Here is a 27,147-nt window from a genome sequence, read left to right on the forward strand (position 1 = left end):
GTGGGGGGTGGGGTGGGGGGGGAGAAATAACATGGGGAAATAGTTTTACTTTGTGTAATGACTCATCCATTCCCAGTCTCTATTCAAGCCTAAGTTAATTGTATCCAGTTTGCAAATTAATTCCAATTCAGCAGTCTCTCCTTGGAGTCTGTTTTTGAAGCTTTTCTGTTGAAGGATAGCCACTCTTAGGTCTGTAATCGAGTGACCAGAGAGATTGAAGTGTTCTCCAACTGGTTTTTGAATGTTATAATTCTTGACGTCTGATTTGTGTCCATTCATTCTTTTACGTAGAGACTATCCAGTTTGGCCAATGTACATGGCAGAGGTACTCACCAGCAACCACACACCACACAACAGAACCACTAACCCAGGAACCTATCCTTGCAACAAAGCCCGTTGCCAACTGTGTCCACATATCTATTCAGGGGACACCATCATAGGGCCCAATCACATCAGCCACACTATCAGAGGCTCGTTCACCTGCGCATCTACCAATGTGATTTATGCCATCATGTGCCAGCAATGCCCCTCTGCCATGTACATTGGCCAAACTGGACAGTCTCTACGTAAAAGAATAAATGGACACAAATCAGACGCCAAGAATTATAACATTCAAAAACCAGTCGGAGAACACGTCAATCTCTCCGGTCACTCGATTACAGACCTGAGGGTGGCTATCCTTCAACAAAAAAACTTCAAAAACAGACTCCAATGAGAGACTGCTGAATTGGAATTAATTTGCAAACTGGATACAATTAACTTAGGCTTGAATAGAGTCTGGGAATGGATGAGTCATTACACAAAGTAAAACTATTTCCCCATGTTATTCCCCCCCGCACCCCACCCCCCACTGTTCCTCAGATGTTCTTGTTAACTCCTGGAAATAGCCTACCTTGCTTGTCACCATGAAAGGTTCCCCCCCCCCACACACTGCTGGTGATGGCTCATCTTAAGTGATCACTCTCCTTACAGTGTGTATGGTAACACCCATTGTTTCATGTTCTCTGTGTGTGTATATCAATCTCCCCTCTGTATTTTCTACCAAATGCATCCGATGAAGTGAGCTGTAGCTCACGAAAGCTTATGCTCAAATAAATTTGTTAGTCTCTAATGTGCCACAAGTACTCCTTTTCTTTTAGCCAAAAAACAGTATGCTCCCTGTGCAACATAAAGTGCTAAACGTACCAATTGCACTGAGACAACCACTCCCGGAGGAGATTCTGAAACCATGCAGAGCAGGTATCATTGAACCGGCTGATTCGACAGAACAGGTTTCTTTCTCCTGTCATTCTCGCCAGGAAGCCTCGTAGTGCTGTCTGCATGTGTGTGGACTTGAGAGAGCTAAACTCCAACATTGTCATGGATTGTCATGCTCTATCCAACATCAGTGTAACGCCGCTCACCTTGAAGGAGGCATGAGTCTTTATGACCCTTGATTTGTCACTCCATGAAGTTTGTTCCAGTTACCGGCCGATGCCATTTGGGTTAGCCTCTGCCGTGACTGTATTCCGGAGAATGATGCGTGGCATTTTTGGAGAGAGAAGGGATGGTACTTACTTCCTAGATGACATTGAAAGATGAATCTGAACATGATGTCATCCTAAAAGGGAAAAGGAGTACTTGTGGCACCTTAGAGACTAACAAATTTATTAGAGCATAAGCTTTCGTGAGCTACAGCTCACTTCATCGGATGCATTTGGTGGAAAAAACAGAGTAGAGATTTATATACACACACACAGAGAACATGAAACAATGGGTTTATCATACACACTGTAAGGAGAGTGATCACTTAAGATAAGCCATCACCAACAGCAGGGGGGGGAAGGAGGAAAACCTTTCATGGTGACAAGCAGGTAGGCTAATTCCAGCAGTTAACAAGAATATCAGAGGAACAGTGGGGGGTGGGGTGGGAGGGAGAAATACCATGGGGAAATAGTTTTACTTTGTGTAATGACTCATCCATTCCCAGTCTCTATTCAAGCCTAAGTTAATTGTATCCAGTTTGCAAATTAATTCCAATTCAGCAGTCTCTCGTTGGAGTCTGTTTTTGAAGCTTTTTTGTTGAAGTATAGCCACTCTTAGGTCTGTGATCGAGTGACCAGAGAGATTGAAGTGTTCTCCAACTGGTTTTTGAATGTTATAATTCTTGACGTCTGATTTGTGTCCATTCATTCTTTTACGTAGAGACTGTCCAGTTTGGCCAATGTACATGGCAGAGGGGCATTGCTGGCACATGATGGCATATATCACATTGGTAGATGCGCAGGTGAAGGAGCCTCTGATAGTGTGGCTGATGTGATTAGGCCCTATGATGGTATCCCCTGAATAGATATGTGGACAGAGTTGGCAACGGGCTTTGTTGCAAGGATAGGTTCCTGGGTTAGTGGTTCTGTTGTGTGGTGTGTGGTTGCTGGTGAGTATTTGCTTCAGATTGGGGGGCTGTCTGTAAGCAAGGACTGGTCTGTCTCCCAAGATCTGAGAGAGCGATGGCTCGTCCTTCAGGATAGGTTGTAGATCCTTGATGATGCGTTGGAGGGGTTTTAGTTGGGGGCTGAAGGTGATGGCTAGTGGCGTTCTGTTGTTTTCTTTGTTGGGCCTGTCCTGTAGTAGGTGACTTCTGGGTACTCTTCTGGCTCTGTCAATCTGTTTCTTCACTTCAGCAGGTGGGTACTGTAGTTGTAGGAATGCATGATAGAGATCTTGTAGGTGTTTGTCTCTGTCTGAGGGGTTGGAGCAAATGCGGTTATATCGTAGCGCTTGGCTGTAGACAATGGATCGAGTGGTATGATCTGGATGAAAGCTAGAGGCATGTAGGTAGGAATAGCGGTCAGTAGGTTTCCGATATAGGGTGGTGTTTATGTGACCATCGCTTATTAGCACCGTAGTGTCCAGGAAGTGGATCTCTTGTGTGGACTGGTCCAGGCTGAGGTTGATGGTGGGATGGAAATTGTTGAAATCATGGTGGAATTCCTCAAGAGCTTCTTTTCCATGGGTCCAGATGATGAAGATGTCATCAATGTAGCGCAAGTAGAGTAGGGGCATTAGGGAACGAGAGCTGAGGAAGCGTTGTTCTAAGTCAGCCATAAAAATGTTGGCATACTGTGGGGCCATGCGGGTACCCATCGCAGTGCCGCTGATTTGAAGGTATACATTGTCACCAAATGTGAAATAGTTATGGGTCAGGACAAAGTCACAAAGTTCTGCCACCAGGTTAGCCGTGACAGTATCGGGGATACTGTTCCTGACGGCTTGTAGTCCATCTTTGTGTGGAATGTTGGTGTAGAGGGCTTCTACATCCATAGTGGCTAGGATGGTGTTTTTAGGAAGATCACCAATGGACTGTAGTTTCCTCAGGAAATCGGTGGTGTCTCGAAGATAGCTGGGAGTGCTGGTAACGAAGGGCCTGAGGAGGGAGTCTACATAGCCAGACAATCCTGCTGTCAGGGTGCCAATGCCTGAGATGATGGGGCGTCCAGGATTTCCAGGTTTATGGATCTTGGGTAGCAGATAGAATACCCCAGGTCCTGGCTCCAGGGGTGTGTCTGTGCGGATTTGTTCTTGTGCTTTTTCAGGGAGTTTCTTGAGCAAATGCTGTAGTTTCTTTTGGTAACTCTCAGTGGGATCAGAGGGTAATGGCTTGTAGAAAGTGGTGTTGGAGAGCTGCCTAGTAGCCTCTTGTTCATACTCTGACCTATTCATGATGACGACAGCACCTCCTTTGTCAGCCTTTTTGATTATGATGTCAGAGTTGTTTCTGAGGCTGTGGATGGCACTGTGTTCTGCATGGCTGAGGTTATGGGGTAAGCGATGCTGCTTTTCCACAATTTCAGCTCGTGCACGTCGGCGGAAGCAGTCTATGTAGAAATCCAGGCTGCTGTTTCGACCTTCAGGAGGAGTCCACCTAGAATCCTTCTTTTTGTAGTGTTGGCAGGAAGGTCTCTGTGGGTTAATATGTTGGTCAGAGGTGTGTTGGAAATATTCCTTGAGTCTGAGACGTCGAAAATAGGATTCTAGGTCACCACAGAACTGTATCATGTTCGTGGGGGTGGAGGGGCAAAAGGAGAGGCCCCGAGATAGGACAGATTCTTCCGCTGGGCTAAGAGTATAGTTGGATAGATTAACAATATTGCTGGGTGGGTTACGGGAACCATTGTTGTGGCCCCTTGTGGCATATAGTAGTTTAGATAGCTTAGTGTCCTTTTTCTTTTGTAGAGAATCAAAGTGTGTTTTGTAAATGGCTTGTCTAGTTTTTAAGAGATCCACTTCCTGGACACTACGGTGCTAATAAGCGATGGTCACATAAACACCACCCTATATCGGAAACCTACTGACCGCTATTCCTACCTACATGCCTCTAGCTTTCATCCAGATCATACCACTCGATCCATTGTCTACAGCCAAGCGCTACGATATAACCGCATTTGCTCCAACCCCTCAGACAGAGACAAACACCTACAAGATCTCTATCATGCATTCCTACAACTACAGTACCCACCTGCTGAAGTGAAGAAACAGATTGACAGAGCCAGAAGAGTACCCAGAAGTCACCTACTACAGGACAGGCCCAACAAAGAAAACAACAGAACGCCACTAGCCATCACCTTCAGCCCCCAACTAAAACCCCTCCAACGCATCATCAAGGATCTACAACCTATCCTGAAGGACGAGCCATCGCTCTCTCAGATCTTGGGAGACAGACCAGTCCTTGCTTACAGACAGCCCCCCAATCTGAAGCAAATACTCACCAGCAACCACACACCACACAACAGAACCACTAACCCAGGAACCTATCCTTGCAACAAAGCCCGTTGCCAACTCTGTCCACATATCTATTCAGGGGATACCATCATAGGGCCTAATCACATCAGCCACACTATCAGAGGCTCCTTCACCTGCGCATCTACCAATGTGATATATGCCATCATGTGCCAGCAATGCCCCTCTGCCATGTACATTGGCCAAACTGGACAGTCTCTACGTAAAAGAATGAATGGACACAAATCAGACGTCAAGAATTATAACATTCAAAAACCAGTTGGAGAACACTTCAATCTCTCTGGTCACTCGATCACAGACCTAAGAGTGGCTATACTTCAACAAAAAAGCTTCAAAAACAGACTCCAACGAGAGACTGCTGAATTGGAATTAATTTGCAAACTGGATACAATTAACTTAGGCTTGAATAGAGACTGGGAATGGATGAGTCATTACACAAAGTAAAACTATTTCCCCATGGTATTTCTCCCTCCCACCCCACCCCCCACTGTTCCTCTGATATTCTTGTTAACTGCTGGAATTAGCCTACCTGCTTGTCACCATGAAAGGTTTTCCTCCTTCCCCCCCCTGCTGTTGGTGATGGCTTATCTTAAGTGATCACTCTCCTTACAGTGTGTATGATAAACCCATTGTTTCATGTTCTCTGTGTGTGTGTATATAAATCTCTACTCTGTTTTTTCCACCAAATGCATCCGATGAAGTGAGCTGTAGCTCACGAAAGCTTATGCTCTAATAAATTTGTTAGTCTCTAAGGTGCCACAAGTACTCCTTTTCTTTTTGAGAATACAGACTAACACGGCTGCTACTCTGAATCCTAAAAGGGGTTATAGAAAAACCTCAAAGACATGGACTTACCATCAGCAAGAAGAAATGTCAATTCCGTACTGTCTCAGTGACATATACAGGACATACAATCTCTCGGAACAGCATACAAACAAAACCAAACTTGGTGAAAGCCATTCGTGATGCACCACAGCCTAAAAACAAGGACAAACTTTGGTCCTTCTTGGGATTGTGCGACTACTATTCAAAGTTTGTACTATACAGCAATTTGCTGTGAAAGTAGTTCCTTTGCGCCATCTCCTGGAAAAGAATATGAAGTTTGAATGGGATGGAGAGTGCAAGAACAACTTTAACGAGATAAATCAAGCAATTTCCAGCAGTCTGGCTCTTAGAAGCAAACGATTGTCACAACAGATGCTTGTGCGTTCTTGGTACTAAAAAATGGATGCGGAGTCACTACTGCATTCACCTCCAGAGCCCTGACTGATCCAGAAAAATCTTATTCCGTCATTGAGCAAGAAGCTCTGGCAGGTTTCTGGGCAGTAAGACATTTCAGACTTATCTGTGGGGTCCGAGATTTATCTGAATATCTGATCACAAACCTCTTTCAGCTTTACTCACCATGCAAGGTTCTGGTTGTACAACTCTTAAGAATTGCTAAATGGTCCACCTAACTAACGGACTTTGATTTCAGACAGTGTGTCTTCCAGGAGCCAATGACTCCACTGCAGATTGTTTCTCTCACCTGCCCTTATCGGGAGGGTGCAACAGAGAAAGCGGATGAAGAGATTGCCATTGCACCAACCCCTGCTACAACTCCAGGAGTGATCAGTCTCAGAGTGGGCAACAGCCATGAGAGAAGACAAGGTATTTTAGGACCTAAAGAGTTACGTAGTCAATGATGGACTTGTAAGACGATGACATCAGAACACTTGCAACCATATAGACACGTATCATGTGAGCTGTCCCTTGTAAATGAATGGAAGTTGAGACTTGGCCCATCTTCTTGGGCCTATTCTTCTGAGAGAAGGAATGCTTCATTTGGCACATGAAGGACATCTGGGGAGGAGTCGAACCGACAAGGGTGACAAGACTTCTGGTGGCCAGTGTTGGACAATCAGGTTGAGGAAATAATATAGGATTGCCTGGCTTGTGCTATGAGTGAGAAGTCATGGAAAATCTTCAAATCCCTCTCACACCAGTTATCTATCCCAACTGTCCATGGGAGAAACTGGCTCTCGACATAATGGGGCCATTTGAAAATCAACCTGGTACACAAAGGTTTCTCCTAGTCCTGGTAAACTATCATTCAACGTGAACATAGCTGGAAGTTCCATTCGCTGGAAAGGTGACCTCTGAAATAGTGATTAAGTTCATGTCATCAGTTTTCACCCAAGATGGGTTTCCCAAGGAGTTGGTAATGGACAGTGGAACGCAGTTGTCTTCTGCTGAAATGCTACACTAGGTCTGTAGCAATGGTATCGAGCACAGACTGGTTTCTTTATACCAGTGGTCCCCAGACTTTTCAGCGTCGCAGCCCCCTTACACCTGTCCACATGCACACATCCTGAGTTGGGAGCAGGGCCATGGCTCCCGAGGGGGGGAGGGGAGAATGCAGACAGGGGTAAGGGGTCCGAGGCTGAGGCCACAGCAGGGGGCGGGTCAGGGGTCAGGGCCAGGAATGGAGCTGCAGCCAGGGATGAAGGCTGGGGGCTGGGAGTGGGGCTGGGGCCAGGTGCAGAGCCAGGTGCAGAGTCGGGGGCAAGGCTGGGCACCAGGGCTGCATCTGGGGGCAGGACCAGAGCAGAGCTGAGAGCGGAGCAGGGCTGGGTGGCACTCCCTCCTCGCCCCCTGATGGGGCTGGCCCGGACCCCCCCCCACTAGGGGGGAACACCCCACAGTTTGGGGACCTCTGCTTTATTCCATCCGAAAGCTAACGGTCTAGTCAAGGGAATGAACAGATTGGTGCAAGAAAGTTTGCAGGTTAGTTACAAGTGAGACCATGGAAGGAAGCTTTGCATGCAACATTGTTTGCCCTTTTGCTTCAGGGCCACCCCGCACGCAACAAAGGAGTATCGCCCTTTCATCGGTTAAGAGGATGCAAGATCAATGCACGACTTACTACCTGTCGAGGGCTTGCATGTTCACTTTTTTCAATCAAGCCTCCCTTGCAGCTAGTCGCGAAAGTGTTAAGAGCACACGGGAGAAATATAGGCAGTATGGAGCTCAGAAGAACGGTGCTAAACCTCATGAGTTTCAAATTGGAGATTTTGTTCGTGTGAAGCTGCCATTCAGAGGCAGAAAAAGGGCGTGCAAGATGTGTGTGTCCTTTGCAGATAACAGAACCCCCAGCAGATTCAGATGGATGGAAAGAAATGCAACATTTCAAGGTTGTCGGCAGCTCCTCCACCAGCAGCTGGAGAAGAGAATGCTAATTTCCACCCTGGTCCAGAGAACCCCAATGACACCAATAGTGCTGATGGACAATGTATAGCATTTGGGAATTGCTCCATTGCACAATCTTGGTCCTGCTTCTCCATGTACTAGGAGAAGTGTGAGACAAAGGAGACTGCCTGAAAGATTGGAAAATTTTGTTGCTGGACTCAATGACAGTTTGAAGTCTGACAATGGTTGTTCTGAAGGGGAAGGATGTGTTGTATCAAGCTAGGAGCAGATCTCTACCCTGGTTTGTAAGTCGGTTTCTAGGTGGTTCCTGGAGCTTTGCGTCCAGGAGTGACAATGCCCAGGATGCACCAGCAGAGAGGAAAGGGAGGGCAGAGAAAGAGAAGGAAGAATGTGAGCTCTGTGAAAGAGAGGGGAATAAACCTTATCTTTTGTGGTTCTCTAGCTTCCTGAGACTTCCTCAAAGGGGTTCAGGGACAAAAGACCATATCTCTGCTCTCGCGCGTGTGTGTGTATGTGTGCATGTGTGTGTGTGTACAGCTCCTAGCACAATAAGGGTCTGGCTTTTGTTGGGGATTCTTGGCGCTTCTTTAATATAAAAAATAATAACAGTGGATTTATTACAACAGCGATTTAAGGAAGGAGACGACTGTCTTGTCTTATTATTTAAAACAGACAAGAATAAAAAACTTTAAGGAAACTGTTTTCTCATACTGGGTTTAATTCTCAGCCCTAGTGGTGCAGATCTACATGGCAAAGTGAATTCACTTCTCAGTATCTAATCTAATCTAAGCCACCATAGTTCTAAAGTTTCAGAGTAGCAGCCGTGTTAGTCTGTATTCTCAAAAAGAAAAGGAGTACTTGTGGCACCTTAGAGACTAACAAATTTATTAGAGCATAAGCTTTCGTGAGCTACAGCTCACTTCATCGGATGCATTTGGTGGAAAAAACAGAGTAGAGATTTATATACACACACACAGAGAACATGAAACAATGGGTTTATCATACACACTGTAAGGAGAGTGATCACTTAAGATAAGCCATCACCAACAACAGGGGGGGGAAGGAGGAAAACCTTTCATGGTGACAAGCAGGTAGGCTAATTCCAGCAGTTAACAAGAATATCAGAGGAACAGTGGGGGGTGGGGTGGGAGGGAGAAATACCATGGGGAAATAGTTTTACTTTGTGTAATGACTCATCCATTCCCAGTCTCTATTCAAGCCTAAGTTAATTGTATCCAGTTTGCAAATTAATTCCAATTCAGCAGTCTCTCGTTGGAGTCTGTTTTTGAAGCTTTTTTGTTGAAGTATAGCCACTCTTAGGTCTGTGATCGAGTAACCAGAGAGATTGAAGTGTTCTCCAACTGGTTTTTGAATGTTATAATTCTTGATGTCTGATTTGTGTCCATTCATTCTTTTACGTAGAGACTGTCCAGTTTGGCCAATGTACATGGCAGAGGGGCATTGCTGGCACATGATGGCATATATCACATTGGTAGATGCGCAGGTGAAGGAGCCTCTGATAGTGTGGCTGATGTGATTAGGCCCTATGATGGTATCCCCTGAATAGATATGTGGACAGAGTTGGCAACGGGCTTTGTTGCAAGGATAGGTTCCTGGGTTAGTGGTTCTGTTGTGTGGTGTGTGGTTGCTGGTGAGTATTTGCTTCAGATTGGGGGGCTGTCTGTAAGCAAGGACTGGTCTGTCTCCCAAGATCTGAGAGAGCGATGGCTCGTCCTTCAGGATAGGTTGTAGATCCTTGATGATGTGTTGGAGGGGTTTTAGTTGGGGGCTGAAGGTGATGGCTAGTGGCGTTCTGTTGTTTTCTTTGTTGGGCCTGTCCTGTAGTAGGTGACTTCTGGGTACTCTTCTGGCTCTGTCAATCTGTTTCTTCACTTCAGCAGGTGGGTACTGTAGTTGTAGGAATGAGTGGCTATACTTCAACAAAAAAGCTTCAAAAACAGACTCCAACGAGAGACTGCTGAATTGGAATTAATTTGCAAACTGGATACAATTAACTTAGGCTTGAATAGAGACTGGGAATGGATGAGTCATTACACAAAGTAAAACTATTTCCCCATGGTATTTCTCCCTCCCACCCCACCCCCCACTGTTCCTCTGATATTCTTGTTAACTGCTGGAATTAGCCTACCTGCTTGTCACCATGAAAGGTTTTCCTCCTTCCCCCCCCTGCTGTTGGTGATGGCTTATCTTAAGTGATCACTCTCCTTACAGTGTGTATGATAAACCCATTGTTTCATGTTCTCTGTGTGTGTGTATATAAATCTCTACTCTGTTTTTTCCACCAAATGCATCCGATGAAGTGAGCTGTAGCTCACGAAAGCTTATGCTCTAATAAATTTGTTAGTCTCTAAGGTGCCACAAGTACTCCTTTTCTCATAGTTCTAAAGTGCCTCTCACCTCGGTATCCACACACACAGCATCTGTCAGCTCCCGGATCCCCAAAAGCTGGTTCACTTTCTGTTCCAGCCGCCTGGTTCTCCTCACTATGGTGGAGTCCATCCCTTCCCTGCTCCAGAATGTCCCTCCTCTTTCCATCACCCCTGGACTGAGACCCTGAAATTTCCCCAGGAGCTGGTCCTAGGCTGGTGGTCTGGAACGAGGGTATGGCCGTATGCAGACCACTTGGGCGTGTGAGTGGGAACTGGGCCACGTGCAGGGAGGGGAAGGTTTACATGGGGTTTGAGGCTTGACGCTGTTTTCTCTCCCCGTCTTCATGGCTAGGAAAGAGAACAGCCTGACCCGATCTCTGTGCATAACCAGCCATGCCCAGTGTATGGTGCACAGAATAAGCCCCTAACGGATGGGAAGGGGGCCAGGTTCCAGGAGGAATGGGAACAGCTCCCCCCCCCCACTGACCCCTTCTCCCCCCCGCACCTGCTTGTGCCTTGCAGGTTCTGGTGGCGTACCGGCGTGTCCAAACCCTCCAGAAGCTACAGCCCTGGCCCCAGGTCAGCCTGTCCACCAGCTCGTCCCAGAATTCCCTGGCCAAGACCGAGAGGGCAACACACAGCGGCTACAGCGACCTGGACCGCAAGATCCTGCAGCTATGCGGTAAGCGGGGGACGGCTCTTCCCAGCCCGAGAGGGGCCTGAGCACTGAGGGGGCCGGCAGGCACTGCAGAGCAGGGGCCCCCTTCTCTAGAGCTGCCAGCACCCACATATGGGGTCATTGCCATTGGCACGTGGCCCAGGCTGCATCCAGGGACCGGGGCATGGAGGAGACGCTCTGGTGGATGGGACCTGGGGCCAGTCAGGCCCAGCTGCCCGGAGCAGCAGCCCAGCCCCTGTGTGATATTGAGCGCCCTGGAGCTGTGGGGAGCGGGGGGTTGGACGGATGCAGTCTCGGCCATCAAGGATCTGCCCACCCTACAGAGACATTTGCCCCATGGCCCTTTCCCACCTGGGGCTGTCCGGTGATTGGCGCCCAATCTAGCTGCATTTAGACGTTGAAGTGAAAGGAGGCAAGTACTGGGCCCTGATTCCTGGCTCTGCCCCTGTGGCTAGGTGATAGTGGGCTAGTTCTTGCCTCACTCAGTGCCTCAGTTTCCCCTGGCTCCTGACACTGAGTGGCCTTCCAGGGCAGAGGAGAGAATGAACAAATTGGTGCCCAGGTCTCTGTGATTGTCAGGCAGGTGGGGAAGCCAGTGGCCTGACTCAGCCTGGCAGCTCCCATCACGCCACAGGGAGCAGGAGCGCCAAGAACTGACCATCCTCTGCCTGGAGGGAGATGAATGGTGAAGGGGACGGGGCTGGGGAGGAGAGTCACCAGCAAGACTGTTACGGTGCTGGACTTTCCGGAAGCACCGACCTCCCAGAATGGCCAGCGCCCAGCCTGGTGAGCTGGTTCCGGCTGGGTTAGCTAGTGGTGCTACCTGGCTTTCCGGGCAGGCGCTGCAGGGTCTCTGGCTTAACTCCCTCCTGCCAGCCCACCACACCAGCCAACGCTCTTGCTCGTTGCTCTTGCAGGGGAGCTGTACGACCTCGACGCGGCTTCGCTCCAGCTCAAGGTCATTAACTATGTAAGTACCTGGGTGCTTTGCTTTCACTGCAACGGACCTCCCGGGGAGGGAACGTTCTGCCCCATCCGCCTCGCAGGGAAACCCAGGGCACCCTTGCTATTGACCTCGGCTGGGCAGCGGAGCGTGGCCTTGCTTTGCCCATGACTTAGTGTTGCTGGAGTGTTCCTAGCGCTGGGCAGGAGTTAGCTGCTCCCTACAGAGCGCCTTGCACACAGCCAGCCTGTGCAGGGCCCTGACAGAGCTGGGAGGTTCGCAGCACAGCAGAATAAACAGGAAGAGACAGTGGCGTAGCATCTGTTTTATTTGAGTGTTTCGAGTGCACTCGTTGCCCGAGCAAAGGGGTTGGATAGAGTGCCCTGCCCAGCCCCAGCAGCTGTGTTTAATTTAATGCCCGCCCCCGGGTCCCTGTTCTCACCCTTTCGATTGCAAAGCCACCTCCTGAACAATGTCCAAAATGTCATCACTAGGCTTCAGAGTGAACAACTTGCTGAGCTAACTTCGAGGAAGCAGCTCACACCTCTCCCTTCTCCAGGAAGGATTTAGTTCACATTTGGGCACATTCAGAAGTTTTTATTTTCTGCTGATGCTTCTTGTCCATACAATTGAAAGTGGTGCTAGAACACTGCCAGTAGCCTGCAGCTGTCCTACCTCTGGGGGTGGCTTGGGGACATCTTACAAGCTATCAGGTGGGGTCAGTCCAGGTACAGCTGGGTGCTGGAGGTGGGAGCGCTGGTAGTTCATGGAGCAGAACATCAGACATGATGTTGGGGGCTGCTGGCTTGGGTACAGGGGCCTTGCACAGCCACGGCAGGGAGGTGCTTTGTTGTTTATGGGGACTTGGAGCAGCACTGGGGGGATGCTGGGTTAGGTATGTGGAGCTGGTGCAATGTTGGGGAACAATGAGTTGGGTACAGGGACCTGGCGCGGTGGGCAGGGGGAGATGGGTTGGGTACGGGGACCTGGTGCGGTGGGCAGGGAGAGCCAGGTTGGGTACGGGGACCTGGTACGGTGGGCAGGGGGAGACAGGTTGGGTACGGGGAGCAGACAGGGTGGGCAGGGGGACCGGGTTGGCTACAGGGACCTGGTGTGATGGGCAGGGGGAGCTGGGTTGGGTACGGGGACCAGGCGCGGTGGGCAGGGGGACCGGGTTGGGTAGGGGGCCAGACATAGTTTCCATGGGGGAGTGTGGTATCTGGAGCGGGGGACATGTTGGGTACAGAGAGCTGGTGCGGACTCCGGGGAGGGGAACTGGGTTGGATGCAGGGACTTGGCATGGTGTCCGGGGTGTGATGGGGGAGTCAGGTTGGGTTCAGGGAGCCAGCCTGGTGCTAAGACCCAGCAGGATGCTTGTGACACCGAAGATAATCCTGAGGTCCCAATTACCCCTGGTTATTCCTAGCCAGCTCAGATAATCATGCCCTGCTCCCCTAAATTCCCTCAGAGGATGTGGGGCCCTTTACCGTGCCTAGCAGCTGTTACGTGGTGTTGCTGTGAGCTGTTTAACGGGCTAGGCTGCGCCCCAGAGGCAGCTGCATTCCTACGGTGTCTGGAGCCTACCGGGATAGGAGGGGCTGTATCCATATTGCAGATGCTAATCACTGCTATGAGAGTTCAACATACAAACGGCTTCTGGCCTTGAATGAAAGGAGCAGGCCAGATGGCTCTGCAGGAGCCAGGCAGGGACCGGAGCAGGTGGCGAGAGGCCAGGCCAGGCCGTGATTTGCCACAGGGGCTGCCCCAGGACAGTGCGTGCCAGTCTCTTCCCTTGCAATCGTAACTGGTTCCTATCTCCGCGCACCCTGGGGCAGGCTGTGTTACCTGGGCCCAAAGAGCTGACGGCATTTCTGTAACCCTGTAGTCACCCACCAACATGAACCAGCATTAAACCTGCTTCGGGGTTTGCTTAGTCCCATGGCTCGTACCCCATTAAAAACCCTTTGAACCTTTTATTAAAGGTACCGAAAGAAGGGAAAACAGGTCCCGCGTTAGCCATGTGACGTATGAAGCGAGGCTGTTGTTTTAACACCATCCCTTGTCCCCTTTTGCTGGATCAAGTCATTCGGAGGAACCCTGGTTTGACAGTCTCAGGGATGGTGGCTGGTTTTGGGCAAGTCTGATCCCATTTCTAGGAGGCACAACGAGACAAACACACATAAAAGAGGGAGAGAAAAGAGCAGCAGAGAGAGAAAATGCAGCGTCTGCCTTGGGTGTTGACTTTCGCTGCTGGAAAACCACAGGCCTGGCACACGGTCATATCAGGCAGGCTGAGACCTGGCAAACTTGGCCCAGCGTCACGCTCTGGGGCATTGCTTTTAGCTGCCTCTTTCTGGTCATAGGCTTGCAAGCCCTGTTGCAAAATACAATTTTGGCCAGCTAAGCCAGGCTGTGATTAGACAGGAGGGAAAAGGAGCTGGGGCAGGAATGTCCCGGGGAGAGAGAAGCTCAGTATGATAATGAGAAATGGTGAGAGGGAGGGAGTGGTAGCTAAGAGTTAGAGCAGTGGGTGTCAGGAAGGGGGATTTGTGCGTTCTATCCCTTGCTCTGGGAGGGAGAGCAGCCTAGGGGTTAGAGCAGGGTTTGGGGGCATTAGGACTCCTGGGTTCTCGTACCTGGCCAAGTCACTACCCCTTGCCTCAGTTTCCCCAGGTGTACAGTGGGGAGAACAGCAGCTCACGGGGAGGTCACAAGGATTAGCTAGTGCTGTGAGATCATGGTCGGTGTGTGTTATTAAGCATAGATCCATAAGCCAAATGGGAAAAAGGCTCCAAGCGTCCATGTGGGCATCCGGTGTCAAGTGGAGTGCCCCAGGGGTCGGTACTGGGGCCCGTTTTGTTCAATATCTTCATAAATGATCTGGAGGATGGTGTGGATTGCACTCTCAGCAAATTTGCGGATGATACTAAACTGGGAGGAGTGGTAGATACGCTGGAGGGGAGGGATAGGATACAGAAGGACCTAGACAAATTGGAAGATTGGGCCAAAAGAAATCTAATGAGGTTCAATAAGGATAAGTGCAGGGTCCTGCACTTAGGATGGAAGAATCCAATGCACCGCTACAGACTAGGGACCGAATGGCTCGGCAGCAGTTCTGCGGAAAAGGACCTAGGGGTGACAGTGGACGAGAAGCTGGATATGAGTCAGCAGTGTGCCCTTGTTGCCAAGAAGGCCAATGGCATTTTGGGATGTATAAGTAGGGGCATAGCGAGCAGATCGAGGGACGTGATCGTTCCCCTCTATTCGACATTGGTCAGGCCTCATCTGGAGTACTGTGTCCAGTTTTGGGCCCCACACTACAAGAAGGATGTGGATAAATTGGAAAGAGTACAGCGAAGGGCAACAAAAATGATTAGGGGTCTAGAGCACATGACTTACGAGGAGAGGCTGAGGGAGCTGGGATTGTTTAGTCTGCAGAAGAGAAGAATGAGGGGGGATTTGATAGCTGCTTTCAACTACCTGAAAGGGGGTTTCAAAGAGGATGGCTCTAGACTGTTCTCAATGGTAGCAGATGACAGAACGAGGAGTAATGGTCTCAAGTTGCAATGGGGGAGGTTTAGATTGGATATTAGGAAAAACTTTTTCACTAAGAGGGTGGTGAAACACTGGAATGCGTTACCTAGGGAGGTGGTAGAATCTCCTTCCTTAGAGGTTTTTAAGGTCAGGCTTGACAAAGCCCTGGCTAGGATGATTTAACTGGGACTTGGTCCTGCTTTGAGCAGGGGGTTGGACTAGATGACCTTCTGGGGTCCCTTCCAACCCTGATATTCTATGATTCTATGATTCTATGATTAAAGCGGCATAATTATCCCCATGCCGACAAGCCTGCAAGCACCAGGGAGCAAGGCTGTGTAGATGGAACCCTGTCTGATTCAGTCAGCACTGAAAAAGCAGAGGCCGGTGATCAGTTCCCTCGCAGGCCGCTGGTGTGTGTCTGCAGCTGAGTTGGCAGGGAGATCGAAATCAGAGCTGTTAAGGCTGGGCCAGCCGACAGACCCAGCTAGGCTTCCAGAGTGTTAGGTGGGAACCTGGAACGGTCAGGACTGGAGTGGTGGTAGTGAGGTCTAGTGGGCAAGGCACTGGACCAGGAGCCAGGAAACCTGGGTTCTGCTCCCCACTCAGCTGCTGGGTGACCTAGGGAAAGTCATGTCCCCTTCCCTGTGCCTCAGTTTCCCCTCCCACATTGTGTCTGTCTGACTCTTTAGATTGCAAGGTCTTTGGGGTGAGGATTCTGTCTCCCACTATGTGTCTGTCCAGCGCCTGGCGCAATGGGGCTCAGATCTGGGTTGGAGCCCTCGGTGCTACTGTCGAATCCCTAATAATAATGGCTGTCCACACAGGCGAGCTGCACCCCCAGGGCCCTCCATGAGCTGATGACCCCAGTGCTATAACTGGATCCTCCCCATTCCAGCCCAGGCTGGCCGCTTGGAGAACCCCAGCCCTCGGGGCAGGCTCAGCACCGAGATGGGAGCCGGTTCCCATCACAGACAAAGCCCCCCTTGGGAGCAGGGCTGGCCCCTGGTCAGAAAGGGAGGAGTGAGAAGCAGGCACTGGGAGGCTCCAGCCATAGGAAAGGGGATACAGGACCGCTCGCCTCTGTCCCCCCAGCCTGGCATCAGCAGATGTTAGCAGCACCTGACGGCTTTTCTGCGGCTAATGGGAAACGGTGGGTGGCGTCGACAGGCAGCCCCTTAGCTGGCTGCCTCAGCAGAGACCCCAAAGACAGGAGGCGTGGGGAGGGCTCTCCTCTGTGCCCTGGAGCTTGGATGTATCGGCGGTGCCCATGCTGTGCCCAGCTTCTGTGGGTGATCCCCAAGACTCTCAGTCGGGCACCTCTCACCAGCACTAGATTAAGAAGGGTAGAGAAGGAGGTTCAAGTCCTGCCATCGCCTTCCATAGGATGGTGCCCACTTCCCCTGGGCTTGGGTTGGCCCTGGGGGGAAGGGAGTTTAGGTTGGCATGGGCATCAGGGGAGAAGCTTGTGTCAGTGGGAAGGTGGGCACTGGGGTGCGGACAATGCCACCCTAGAGAGGAGCAACTGGAATACAAGCATTGAAAAAAGAAAAGGAGGACTTGTGGCACCTTAGAGACTAACAAATTTATTTGAGCATAAGCTTTTGTGAGCTACAGCTCACTTCATAATGTCTCTGTCCCAGCGGCCAACAGGTCAACCCCCATTCTAGTGAGCACAGTCCCTGGGTCTGGACAAAGCCCAAAGACTCAAATCTGGGCTCCAAACCTCTTCTCTTGTGAGTGGGTCAGACTCTGAGCTCTGTACACAGCCCTGGCTCTGGCAAACCATCCCTTGGCATCCATCAGGGGTCTTGGCCAGTGGTTCAGGAGGGGAGCTGGGAATTGTCCCCATGAGGCAGGACTCTGCCCTATGAGGTGTTAAGTGGGGTTTAACCATGTGCTAGTTACCGCATGTCTGCGGAACACACCTCAACCTCCTCGCCTAGCCAGGGCCTTCATAGAGCCAGCTCACGAGCTGATCTGACAGCAGGTCCCATTCTCTGTTTACACACATCGGCTCGGGTGGAGTTCTTCCAGATTCACACCACTGGGACGGAGACGTGCACACACTGCCCTGGCTTAAGTTGGTTTAGTGCAGCTGGGGCAGACGCTAATTTCGGTGTCAGGTTGGGTCTGTTGGTTTAGCTTGTGCCTCTGCATTCCCCAAATCAAACTAACCTGAGACAAGCCAGGGCGAAACTGACTGAATATATGGAGATAAAACCACGCCTTTCGTTAAGCGGAGAATTGGGTCTCCCGGCTGTGCCCTCTGGAGTCTGCTTTGCCAAGCGCATCTTGCAGCTGGCTTGTGTTGGCACAGGCATCTGGGGAGGAGTTTGTGTCAGTGGGAAGGGGGGCTTTGGGGTGCGGGCAAGCACAGTGGTGCTGGATGTGCTTCTCCAGCCACCCTGGAGAGGTGCCGCTGGACTCTGACCGTTGGAAGTGATGGTTTCCCTCTATCTGGGGGAGCCCAGTGACTCTTCAGTACAAGCTCTAAGTCTCTAGTCTTGTGCAAAAGAGAATGAAAAAGAGGTTTAAAACTCTCCTCTGCTTTCCTAGGCCCCTTTATCTCCTACTATGCGTCTTTCTCTGCCCGGAGCCTGCTCAGCAGCCAGGTGTAGCACTTTTTGGGAAACAGGATTCCTGGGTTCTCGTCCTCCCTCTGCCACTGACTCCCTGTGTGACAGTGGGCAAGTCACTTAGAACACTGTGCCTCAGTTTCCCCACCTGTAGCCAGGGTAGGATGATACTTCACCTTTGTTAGCACAAGTGCCAGGTGCTGGTGAGAGTGATGGGCCCCCATCAAGCAGCCTGGCTCAGCTAAGCTAAGCTACCCAACATTTGGGCTGCAGATCTCAGCGGAACAGGCTGGCGGGTGTGTCCCAGGACTCCCTGCCTGCACTGGAGAGCACTGCACCTTCCTGCTCTAAAGAGGGGCTCTCTGCATCTCTAACCACTGCCTCCCTCTCTCTCTCTCTCTCTCTCTCTCTCTCTCTCTTCCCCAGCTGAAGCAGGAGACCCAGTCCCCCTGCTGCTGCCTCCTGCTGGTCTCAGAAGATAACCACCAGCTCTTCTGCCAGGTGGGTGGTATCGCAGCCCCACGCGGTCTGTCATGGGAGGAGTCCAGAACTCACCCTCGGGAACAGCTGTGATACAAGTAAACCCAGCTCAGAGCACAGACGGGGCCTTCTGCACAGCGGGAGGGAGGCAGGGTTCCCGGGGCATGGGGCATCCTCGCCTATTCCAGGAGAAGCACATCCCCATGAAATCAATCTGTGCGCCCATCTGCCCCTCACTGTCCATGCTGCTCTGCTGAGAGGTGCTTTCCTTTCCCCATGCTTCCTCCTGCATCCCAAACCTCCCCGTCCCGTCGGGGCCGGTTCCAGCAGGGTGCTCCTGGGACGTCACTGGGTGTCGAGAGTGCTCAGCACCTCGCAGAATCAGGTCTGGAGGGTCTCCGGGGCAGGGGCCTGATTCCCCTCATACCTGTGTGGTATGGGGCCAGGTCGGGTGACCCCAGCAGAGGCGCTGTGGAGGCATGCTGTTTGAGTGGCAGAGGAGTTGGGCCGGGGTCCCTCTGCTGGTGACTCTGCCCTGTTTGTAGGGCACCAGGAACGTGCCTGGCACTGTGGAGCAGAGCCAGCCGAAAACCGGCCCTTCCTGCGTATGATGCAGCAGGGAGGGGGGAGTGTTGACCTGGGAATGTGGCAGGGGAGTTTCACTCCCGGCGGATGGGATACCTGAGAGCCTGTAACCTGACCCAGGAGGGGGACGGGGAGGGGGAGGTAACCCCTCTGCCCTGGGAATGTGGACAAAAGGCTGCAGGAGAGAGCCTGCTAGGGGAGGTTTTAGTTTCAGTTTGGTGCTGGCTGGTGGAATGCAGGGAACCCCAGGGCCGGGGTCTAAGCTCCCTTCTCCCCCAGAAGGACTTGACTGAGGGATCCTGGTTGTACCCCCAAGCTCTGTTTTAGACTGTGTTCCTATTGTCCAATAAACCTTCCATTTTACTGGCTGGCTGAGAGTCACAGTGAATCCCAGGAAGAGGGGTGCAGGCCCCGGACTCCCCCACACTCCGTGACAACTGGTGGCAGAGGTGGGATCTACTGCTCCCCGTGAATGGTGCTTCCTGCAGGAAGTGACTGGGGAACAGTAAAATGAAGGGGGATTGACGGGGACCAGGTGTGCTGAAGATTCAGAGAGAGACGGTTTCAGGCGGTGGTTAACCCCTGGGAGTGTGTGACCAGAGAGAAAGACTTTTGCAGTAACAGGGTTTCCCGGGGGATTGCAGCGAGCAGTCCCGGGGCGGAGGAGTCTGCAGCTCGACCCTGGCAAAGAGGCGGTGACCTCAAGAAGGACTGGCACCCTAGGGGTTCTTCCTGGAAACCGTGGAAAGCTGCCCAGGCCTGCGAGTGGCCGGCAGGGAGATGTATGCTAAACACCTTAAGAGCGACCTGGTGGAGCTGTGCAGGCAGAGGGGGCTGCGCATTGGGAGGTCCACCAAGGAACAGCTGATTGCCCATCTGGAGGAGAGGGATCGCTTGGATGACCCGATCCCTGTCCCTGAGGGAAGCCGCCTGGTAGATGCAGCGTGGGCCCTGGGGCCTGACCGGGCTGGGAGGGCTGACCGGGCTGCCAAGGACATCCCGAGACCCTTCCTACCTATGCCTGGGGGAGGGGTTGGGGGAAGCCCAGCAAATACCAAGGGCACCCTGATCCCGGCAGCCAGCAGGGGATCCTCCCGGCGGAACTCCCCATCCCTGGAGTGGAGGCGGTTGGAATGGAGAGGGAGATGAAAATGAGGGAGCTGGAGAATTATGAAAAACAGCGTCAGCATGAGCGGGAAGAGAAAGAGAAACAGAGGCAGCATGAAGTGGAACTGGAACTGGCCAGGCTGAGGAGCAGTGGGGCCCCAGGTGCGGTGAGTGAGGGGGGACCCAAGACTGCAAGGAACTTTGATAAGTGCTTCCTGGCCCAGCATAAGGAGGGGGAGGACATAGATAACTTCCTGAAAGCCTTTGAGAATGCCTGCGAGATGCGCAGGGTTGATCCTGCAGACAGGCTCCAGTTTCTCACCCCTTTACTGGACCCCAAAGCCATGGAGATGTACAGCCAAATGAAAGGGGCAGAGGCAGGGGACTATGAACTGTTCAAAAAGGCCCTGCTCCGTGAGTTTGGGCTGACCCCCGAGATGTACCGGAAAAGGTTCTGGAGTCAGCGTAAAACGCCTGAGGTCACATACCTACAACTGGTCAACCAAATGCAGGGATATGCCCACAAGTGGACATCTGGGGCCCAAGCTAAAGAGGACCTGCTTGACCTAATTGTACTGGAGCAACTGTATGAACAGTGCCCTTCCGACCTGAGGCTATGGTTGGTGGACAAAAAGCTAGAGAACCCACAGCATGCAGGGCAGCTGGCCGACGAGTTTGTGAACAGTCGGTCCGGGGGTAGCAGGGAGGAGGAGTCCCAAAAGAACAGGCCCACCACAATGCAGAGAGAGAGTCACCATGGGACCTCCCGGCAGGGAAATATGGAGAACCCCCTCCCAAGGGGAACGCCTGGCGTCGGGACCCTCCGACCCGCTAGAGGGGACCAACGTGACCTGAGCTGCTATCACTGTGTCCAGAGAGGCCATGTACGGACCCAGTGCCCCAGGCTCAGGGACAGACTGAGCAGACCCAACCTACCCAGGGTTAACTGGGCAGGGACCCAGCTGGATGAGGGGCAGACGACCGAGGCAAGGGGGGCTGCCAGCTTACCACCTGCTCAGGAGGGAAGAGTACCCCAGGTACTCTTGGATGGGAGGAAGGTCAATGGATACTGGGATATGGGCACGGAGGTGACGCTGGCCCGGCCGAAGTGGTGGCCCCAGATTGGGTGGTGCCCAACACCTACCTGACTCTGATGGGGGTGGGTGGGACCCCATTCAAGGTGCCTGTGGCAAGGGTACACCTGAAATGGGGGCCCAAGGAGGGCCCCAAGGATGTGGGGGTGCACCACCATTTGCCCACTGAAGTTTTGATGGGGGGGGACCTAGAGGACTGGCCAAGCAATCCCCAGACCACCCTGGTGGTGACCTGTAGCCAGAGCCGGCAAGGGGCACTGCGCCCCGACCTTGGGGAGGGTGCCACACCAGAGGCGCAGGACCCTACCCTGGAGGGGAGGGAGCGCCGAGGGGTACGGCTTAGAGAGGCTGTGGCCTCAGACCCAGCCAGTGAGAGGGAACCGGGCCTCATCCCTTCCCCAGCCGCTGAGTTCCAGGCCGAGTTGCAGAAAGATCCCTCCTTGGGGAAGCTCAGGGACCTGGCCGACCTCAGTGTGGTACGGACCATGGGGAGAGGTTGCCAGGAGAGGTTCCTGTGGGAGAAGGGGTTCCTGTACCGAGAATGGGCTCCCCCAAGGGAAGTGGAGTCCTGTGGGGTCAGGAGGCAGCTGGTGGTACCCCAGAAGTATGCCGCAAGCTACTGTACCTGGCCCATGACATCCCCTCTCAGGGCACCTGGGAATCCAGCGCACCTGGCAGAGACTGCTACAGAACTTTTACTGGTCTGGGGTCTTTACCACTGTCCGGCAGTATTGCCGATCCTGTGACCCCTGTCAGAGGGTGGGGAAGGCCCGGGACAAGGGGAAAGCAGCTTTTGAGACCTTTGCCCATTATAGAGGAACCTTTCCAGAAGGTGGCCATGAACATAGTGGGACCTCTCAGCAAGATGACCCGGTCGGGGAAGAAATACGTTCTGGTGGTGGTAGATTTCACCACCCGCTACCCTGAGGCAGTGCCCTGAGCTTCCACTGAAGCAGACACCGTGGCAGATGCGCTGCTGACCATTTTCAGCCGAGTGCGGTTCCCCAAGGAAGTCTTGACCGACCAAGGATCCAACTTCATGTCGGCCCCGCTCCAGTGCTTGTGGGAGAAATGTGGGGTCCGGCACAACTGGACCTCAGCTTATCACCCCCAGTCCAAGAGTCCAACCTGCAGAGGTTCAATGGGACGCTAAAGATGATGCTGAAAACCTTTATGAACCAGCACCCGCAGGATTGGGACAAGTACTTACCTCACCTGCTGTTCGCGTACAGGGAGGTACCCCAGGAGTCTACCAGATTTTCGCCTTTCGAACTGCTATATGGAAGGAGGGTGAGGGGCCCCCTGGACCTGATGAGAGACGAATGGGAGGGGAAGGCCACTCCCAATGGAGAATCAGTGGTGGAGTATGTCCTGATCTTCCGAGAGAGATTTGCTGAACTCATGGGCCTGGCCAGGGAGAATCTGGCCAGAGCCCGGAAGAAGCAGAAGGTCTGGTATGACCGCACGGCGCAGGCCTGCGCCTTCGTCACCGGGGATCAGATGATGGTTCTCATCCCCGTGAGAGAGCAAACTACAGGCCACCTGGGAGGGCCCTTTCAAGGTATATAATATTATGCCAGGGGGAATGTGGTGTTGGCCGTGTGTGGACATTGGGAGGAGCAGAGAGATGACCCTTTAGTAGATCTATTCCCTGGGACCAGAGCTGGTTCACCCCTGGAAACAATTCCCCTCTCGGATCAGCTAACCCCTGCCCAGCAAGCTGAGATCAGAGGGGTGCTGCATCCGTACCGACAGCTGTTTTCCAACCAGCCTGGATGCACTAATCTGACTGTCCACCGGGTGCAGACAGGATCGCACCCGCCGATAAGATGCTCCCCCTTCCGAGTCACAGGGAAAACGACTCAGGACCCGGAAAGAAAGGTCAGGGACATGCTGGCTTTGGGGATGATCCAGCAATCTGCCAGCCCTTGGGCCTTGCCGATGGTGCTGGTCCCCAAAAAGGACGGGTCGATCCGGTTCTGTGTGGACTATCGGAAGCTCAATGCCATCACCGTGTCTGATGCCTACCCCATGCCCAGGCCTGATCAGCTCCTAGACAAATTGGGAGGAGCTTAATACCTTACCACCATGGACCTTATAAAGGGCTACTGGCAAGTGCTGCTGGATGCAGATGCCCGGCTGAAATCGGCCTTTATCACCCCTTTGGGGCTCTGTGAGTTCCTGAACCTGCCTTTCAGCCTCAGGGGAGCGCTGGCCACCTTCCAGTGCCTGGTGGACCAGCTACTGAGGGGGATGGAGAGTTTTGCCGTGGCGTATATTGATGACATCTGTGTCTTTAGCCAGACCTGGGAGGACCATGTGTCCCAGGTTAGACAAGAGCTGGACCGAGTCCAGGAGGCTGGGCTGACTGTAAAAGCGGAGAAGTGCAAGATGGGGATGGCTGAAGTATCTTACCTGGGCCATCGGGTGGGAAGCGGCCGCCTAAAGCCGGAACCAGCTAAAGTGGAGGTGATCAGAGACTGGCCCGCTCCCCACACCAAAAAGCAGGTCCAAGCCTTTATTGGGTTGGCAGGATACTACCGAAGGTTTGTGCCCCGCTTTAGCGCCATAGCCACCCCCATCACCGAGCTATGCAAGAAGGGGAAGCCAGACAAGGTGTCTGGACCGAGCAGTGCCAGGAGGCTTTCCGGGCGCTGAAGGAGGTTCTGGCCAGTGGCCCAGTTCTGGCAAACCCAGACTTTGACAATCTCTTTATGGTGTGGGCCCTCAAGAAACTAGAGCCATATCTCTTCAGGCGACACTTCATCGTGTACACCAACCACTCTCCCCTGACCTGGCTGCACCAGGTGAAAGGAGCCAACGCCAAACTCCTGAGGTGGAGCCTGCTCCTGCAGGATTATAACATGGACGTGGTCCATGTGAAGGGAAGTGCCAACATGATAGCGGATGCGTTATCCTGGAGAGGGGGCCCTGAACTTCCCTAGGTCACTGGTCAGAGTGACCCCGCTCAGTTCAGTCTCGAAGGGGGGAGAGATGGGACGCAGCAGGGAGGGGGGAGTGTTGACCTGGGAATGTGGCAGGGGAGTTTCACTCCCTGTGGTTGGGATACCCAAGAGCCTGTAACCTGACCCAGGAGAGGGAGGGGGAGTTAACCCCTCTGCCCTGGGAATGTAGACAAAAGGCTGCAGGAGAGAGCCTGCTGCGGGGGGTTATTTTCAATTTGGTGCTGGCTGGTGGAACGCAGGGAACCCCAGGGCCGGGGTCTAAGCTCCCTTCTCCCCCAGAAGGACTTGACTGAGGGGTCCTGGTTGTACCCCCAAGCTCTGTTTTAGACTGTGTTCCTATTGTCCAATAAACCTTTCATTTTACTGGCTGGCTGAGAGTCACAGTGAATCCCAGGAAGAGGGGTACAGGCCCCAGACTCCCCCACGCTCCGTGACACTGCGTGCCACAAATTTTGAAATGAAAGTAAAAAAATCATCCTAAATGGGGACACAAAGGTCAAAAGTGTGTCAATTTCACAGGAAGGAAAGAAAGAAAAGAAATCTGTTTGGGGAGAAACAGCATTGTGAGACTGCTCCTCGGGCAACCTGGGGTGCTGGAAAGCTGGCTGCCTGGTTTGTCAGCTGCCCAGGGAGCCAGGGAGGTGGGCAGCCAACCCTGCTGGGGAGCCCTGGCTTGGTGGCCACCTGCCAGGTGAGCCGCGGAGAAGTTGAGGAGCCCCAAAGGGCGACTGGTGGCAGAAGATTAAGGAGGTTCCCGCCTGGAGCCTGTCGACAGTTGCATTGAAATCAACAAATTCCCATGGAAACTTTTGGTTTTGATGACCTGGCCTTTCCCAATGGAAAACTGCCTGGAATTGCCAGGGATCCAGCCCCCCTCCACCCAACGGGGACTGAGCCACAAGTAAGGTCCCCCGGTTCATGCTCATTTCTCGTAGGAGGTGGGGGGAATCTTATCAGGACAGTTTTAGAACAGAGAGTTCAAGGCCAGCTGGGACCAGATCATCCAGTGTGTCCTCCTGTCTGTCACAGGCCACCAGCCCCACCCAGCACCCATGCGCGATACCCAAGATGAAATGAGCCCAAAGCGAATGAGACCCACAGGAGACTAGACCGTGATGTGCCACAGGCAGTGACCCTATCATGGGGTCCACTCACCCCTCGGGCGCCTCCTCCTGGTCACTCTGGGAATTAGCTCTTTCCAGGTGCTGCGCCCTCCTCTGGCCATCTTGCCACCCATCCTGCCTCGCCCTGTGGCCCCTCTCGCTCCAGGAGCTGCTGCTTCCAGTTGGTGACTTGCCCCCCCTCCCGGCCAGGTCACTATTGTCCTCCTCTTCCAGGGTATCCAAGTCCTTCAGGGCAAACTGTCCCCGGCAGTCCGCTCTCTGCTGTCTGGTCTGCGCCACTTCCCCAGGGGCTGTTAGGGGAGCCCAGGCCCACCCTCTGCTCCGGGTTCCAGCTCAGGGCCCTCTCCTCAGCAGCCAAGCTCTGCCCTGCCCTGCCCTGTCCCGTACTCTGCTGCCTTCCCTTTCCCCTGAGCCTTTCCTACCGCTCTGGCTCTCCCCCTGCGCTGGGTTTGCCGGCCCAGACTCCCTCCTCCCAGGGGCGGCTGCAGACTCCTTCCCTGCCATCCCTTCTGCTCTCAGCTCCTGGGCTTTAGCCAGGCCCCTCCTGTTCCTGTCCAGCATAGCTTCATTTAATCAACTCCTGCTCCCTGGCCTCCCCCAGGTGCAGCCCGGGGAGTTAATTGGCCCACCTGGCCACCTTAACCCCTTCAAACCTTGTGGGGGGTGCACTACCCATCCCAGACCTGCACCCACATGCTGCAGAGGAAGGTGGAAAAACCCCAAGGTCCCTGCCAGTCTGATCAGGGGGCCAATTCCTTCCCGAGCCCACACTTGGCAATCAGTTAGACCCTGAGCATGCAAGCCAGCTAAGCACCTGAGAGAGAGAGTACTCAGTGCCACCTCAGTGCCCTGGCCCTCCCCGTCCTATGTCCCATCTCCGGCTGTGACCATCCCTCATGCTTCAGAGGAAGAAGATTAAATAAACCCTCCCAGAATATACGTGGCAAAAAAAATCCCTTCCTGACCCCTGAAACCCTGAAGCATGAGCTTTAGGAACATACATAAAAACCAGCCCAGCAAAGATGTTGAGCTGGGCAAAAATGATCCTGTTGCAACACAGCCCAGAGCTGGTTTGTCTCAGCGTCGCTCAGCGGTGGGATATCATCGGGCCACGATGCACGTTGGTTTGCCCTGGAAGACCAACTCCAAAAGGGGGTGACCTTAAGGGTCATGTCACCCCCTACACTGGGTCCGATTCAAATAGATTCTCTCCCCTCCCATCTCACCCATCCTACAGGAACATTCCCTGTGTTAGAATACTGGCTAGGGACTTTTCTCCGTTAGCTCCGGGGCAGAGACCTGAGCATCTGGAGCAGGACGACCTGGATTCTGTTCCCGCTGCTGCTACAAAGTTCCAAGCTCACCCACCCTGAGCAGCTTTCACAGAGACAATCAGTTCTCGGCTAATTAGACCCTACTGTATAAAGAGTTTAAACTCTCTCAGCTCCTGTTCCATGGCTGGGGTTTTCCAGAGCACCAATTCCTCAGCTCCCTGGCCCTCACCTCTGTGTTTCTTGTTTCCTCCAGGTCGTGGGAGATAAAGTGCTGGAAGAGGAGATCAGCTTCCCTGTAAGTCGTTACATGTTCTCTGTTGCTCAGCAGCAAGGGTTGGCTCTGAATTCCAGACCTCCTGGGGTTTAAATCAGGCCCGCTCCAGAGATGAAGCTAGCCATTGGGATGTACAAACCGTGACAGTCCTCA

The 27,147-nt window shown here is 52.7% G+C and overlaps 1 protein-coding gene across 3 annotated transcripts in view; it reads left to right on the top strand.

The window, feature by feature from the left end:
• Positions 1-27,147, top strand: part of PDE2A (phosphodiesterase 2A) — a 393,111-nt gene that overhangs the window by 319,139 nt on the left and 46,825 nt on the right. For all 3 annotated transcript variants that reach the window (XM_038378055.2, XM_038378059.2, XM_043504002.1), the window contains 4 exons: positions 10,878-11,037; positions 11,952-12,004; positions 18,517-18,591; positions 26,974-27,015. In XM_038378055.2, coding sequence (XP_038233983.1) covers positions 10,878-11,037; positions 11,952-12,004; positions 18,517-18,591; positions 26,974-27,015 — 330 coding nt within the window. The remainder of the gene's footprint in view (positions 1-10,877; positions 11,038-11,951; positions 12,005-18,516; positions 18,592-26,973; positions 27,016-27,147) is intronic.

This window comes from Dermochelys coriacea, chromosome 1 (assembly GCF_009764565.3).
Source record: "Dermochelys coriacea isolate rDerCor1 chromosome 1, rDerCor1.pri.v4, whole genome shotgun sequence".
NCBI classification, from domain to species: Eukaryota; Metazoa; Chordata; order Testudines; family Dermochelyidae; genus Dermochelys; species Dermochelys coriacea.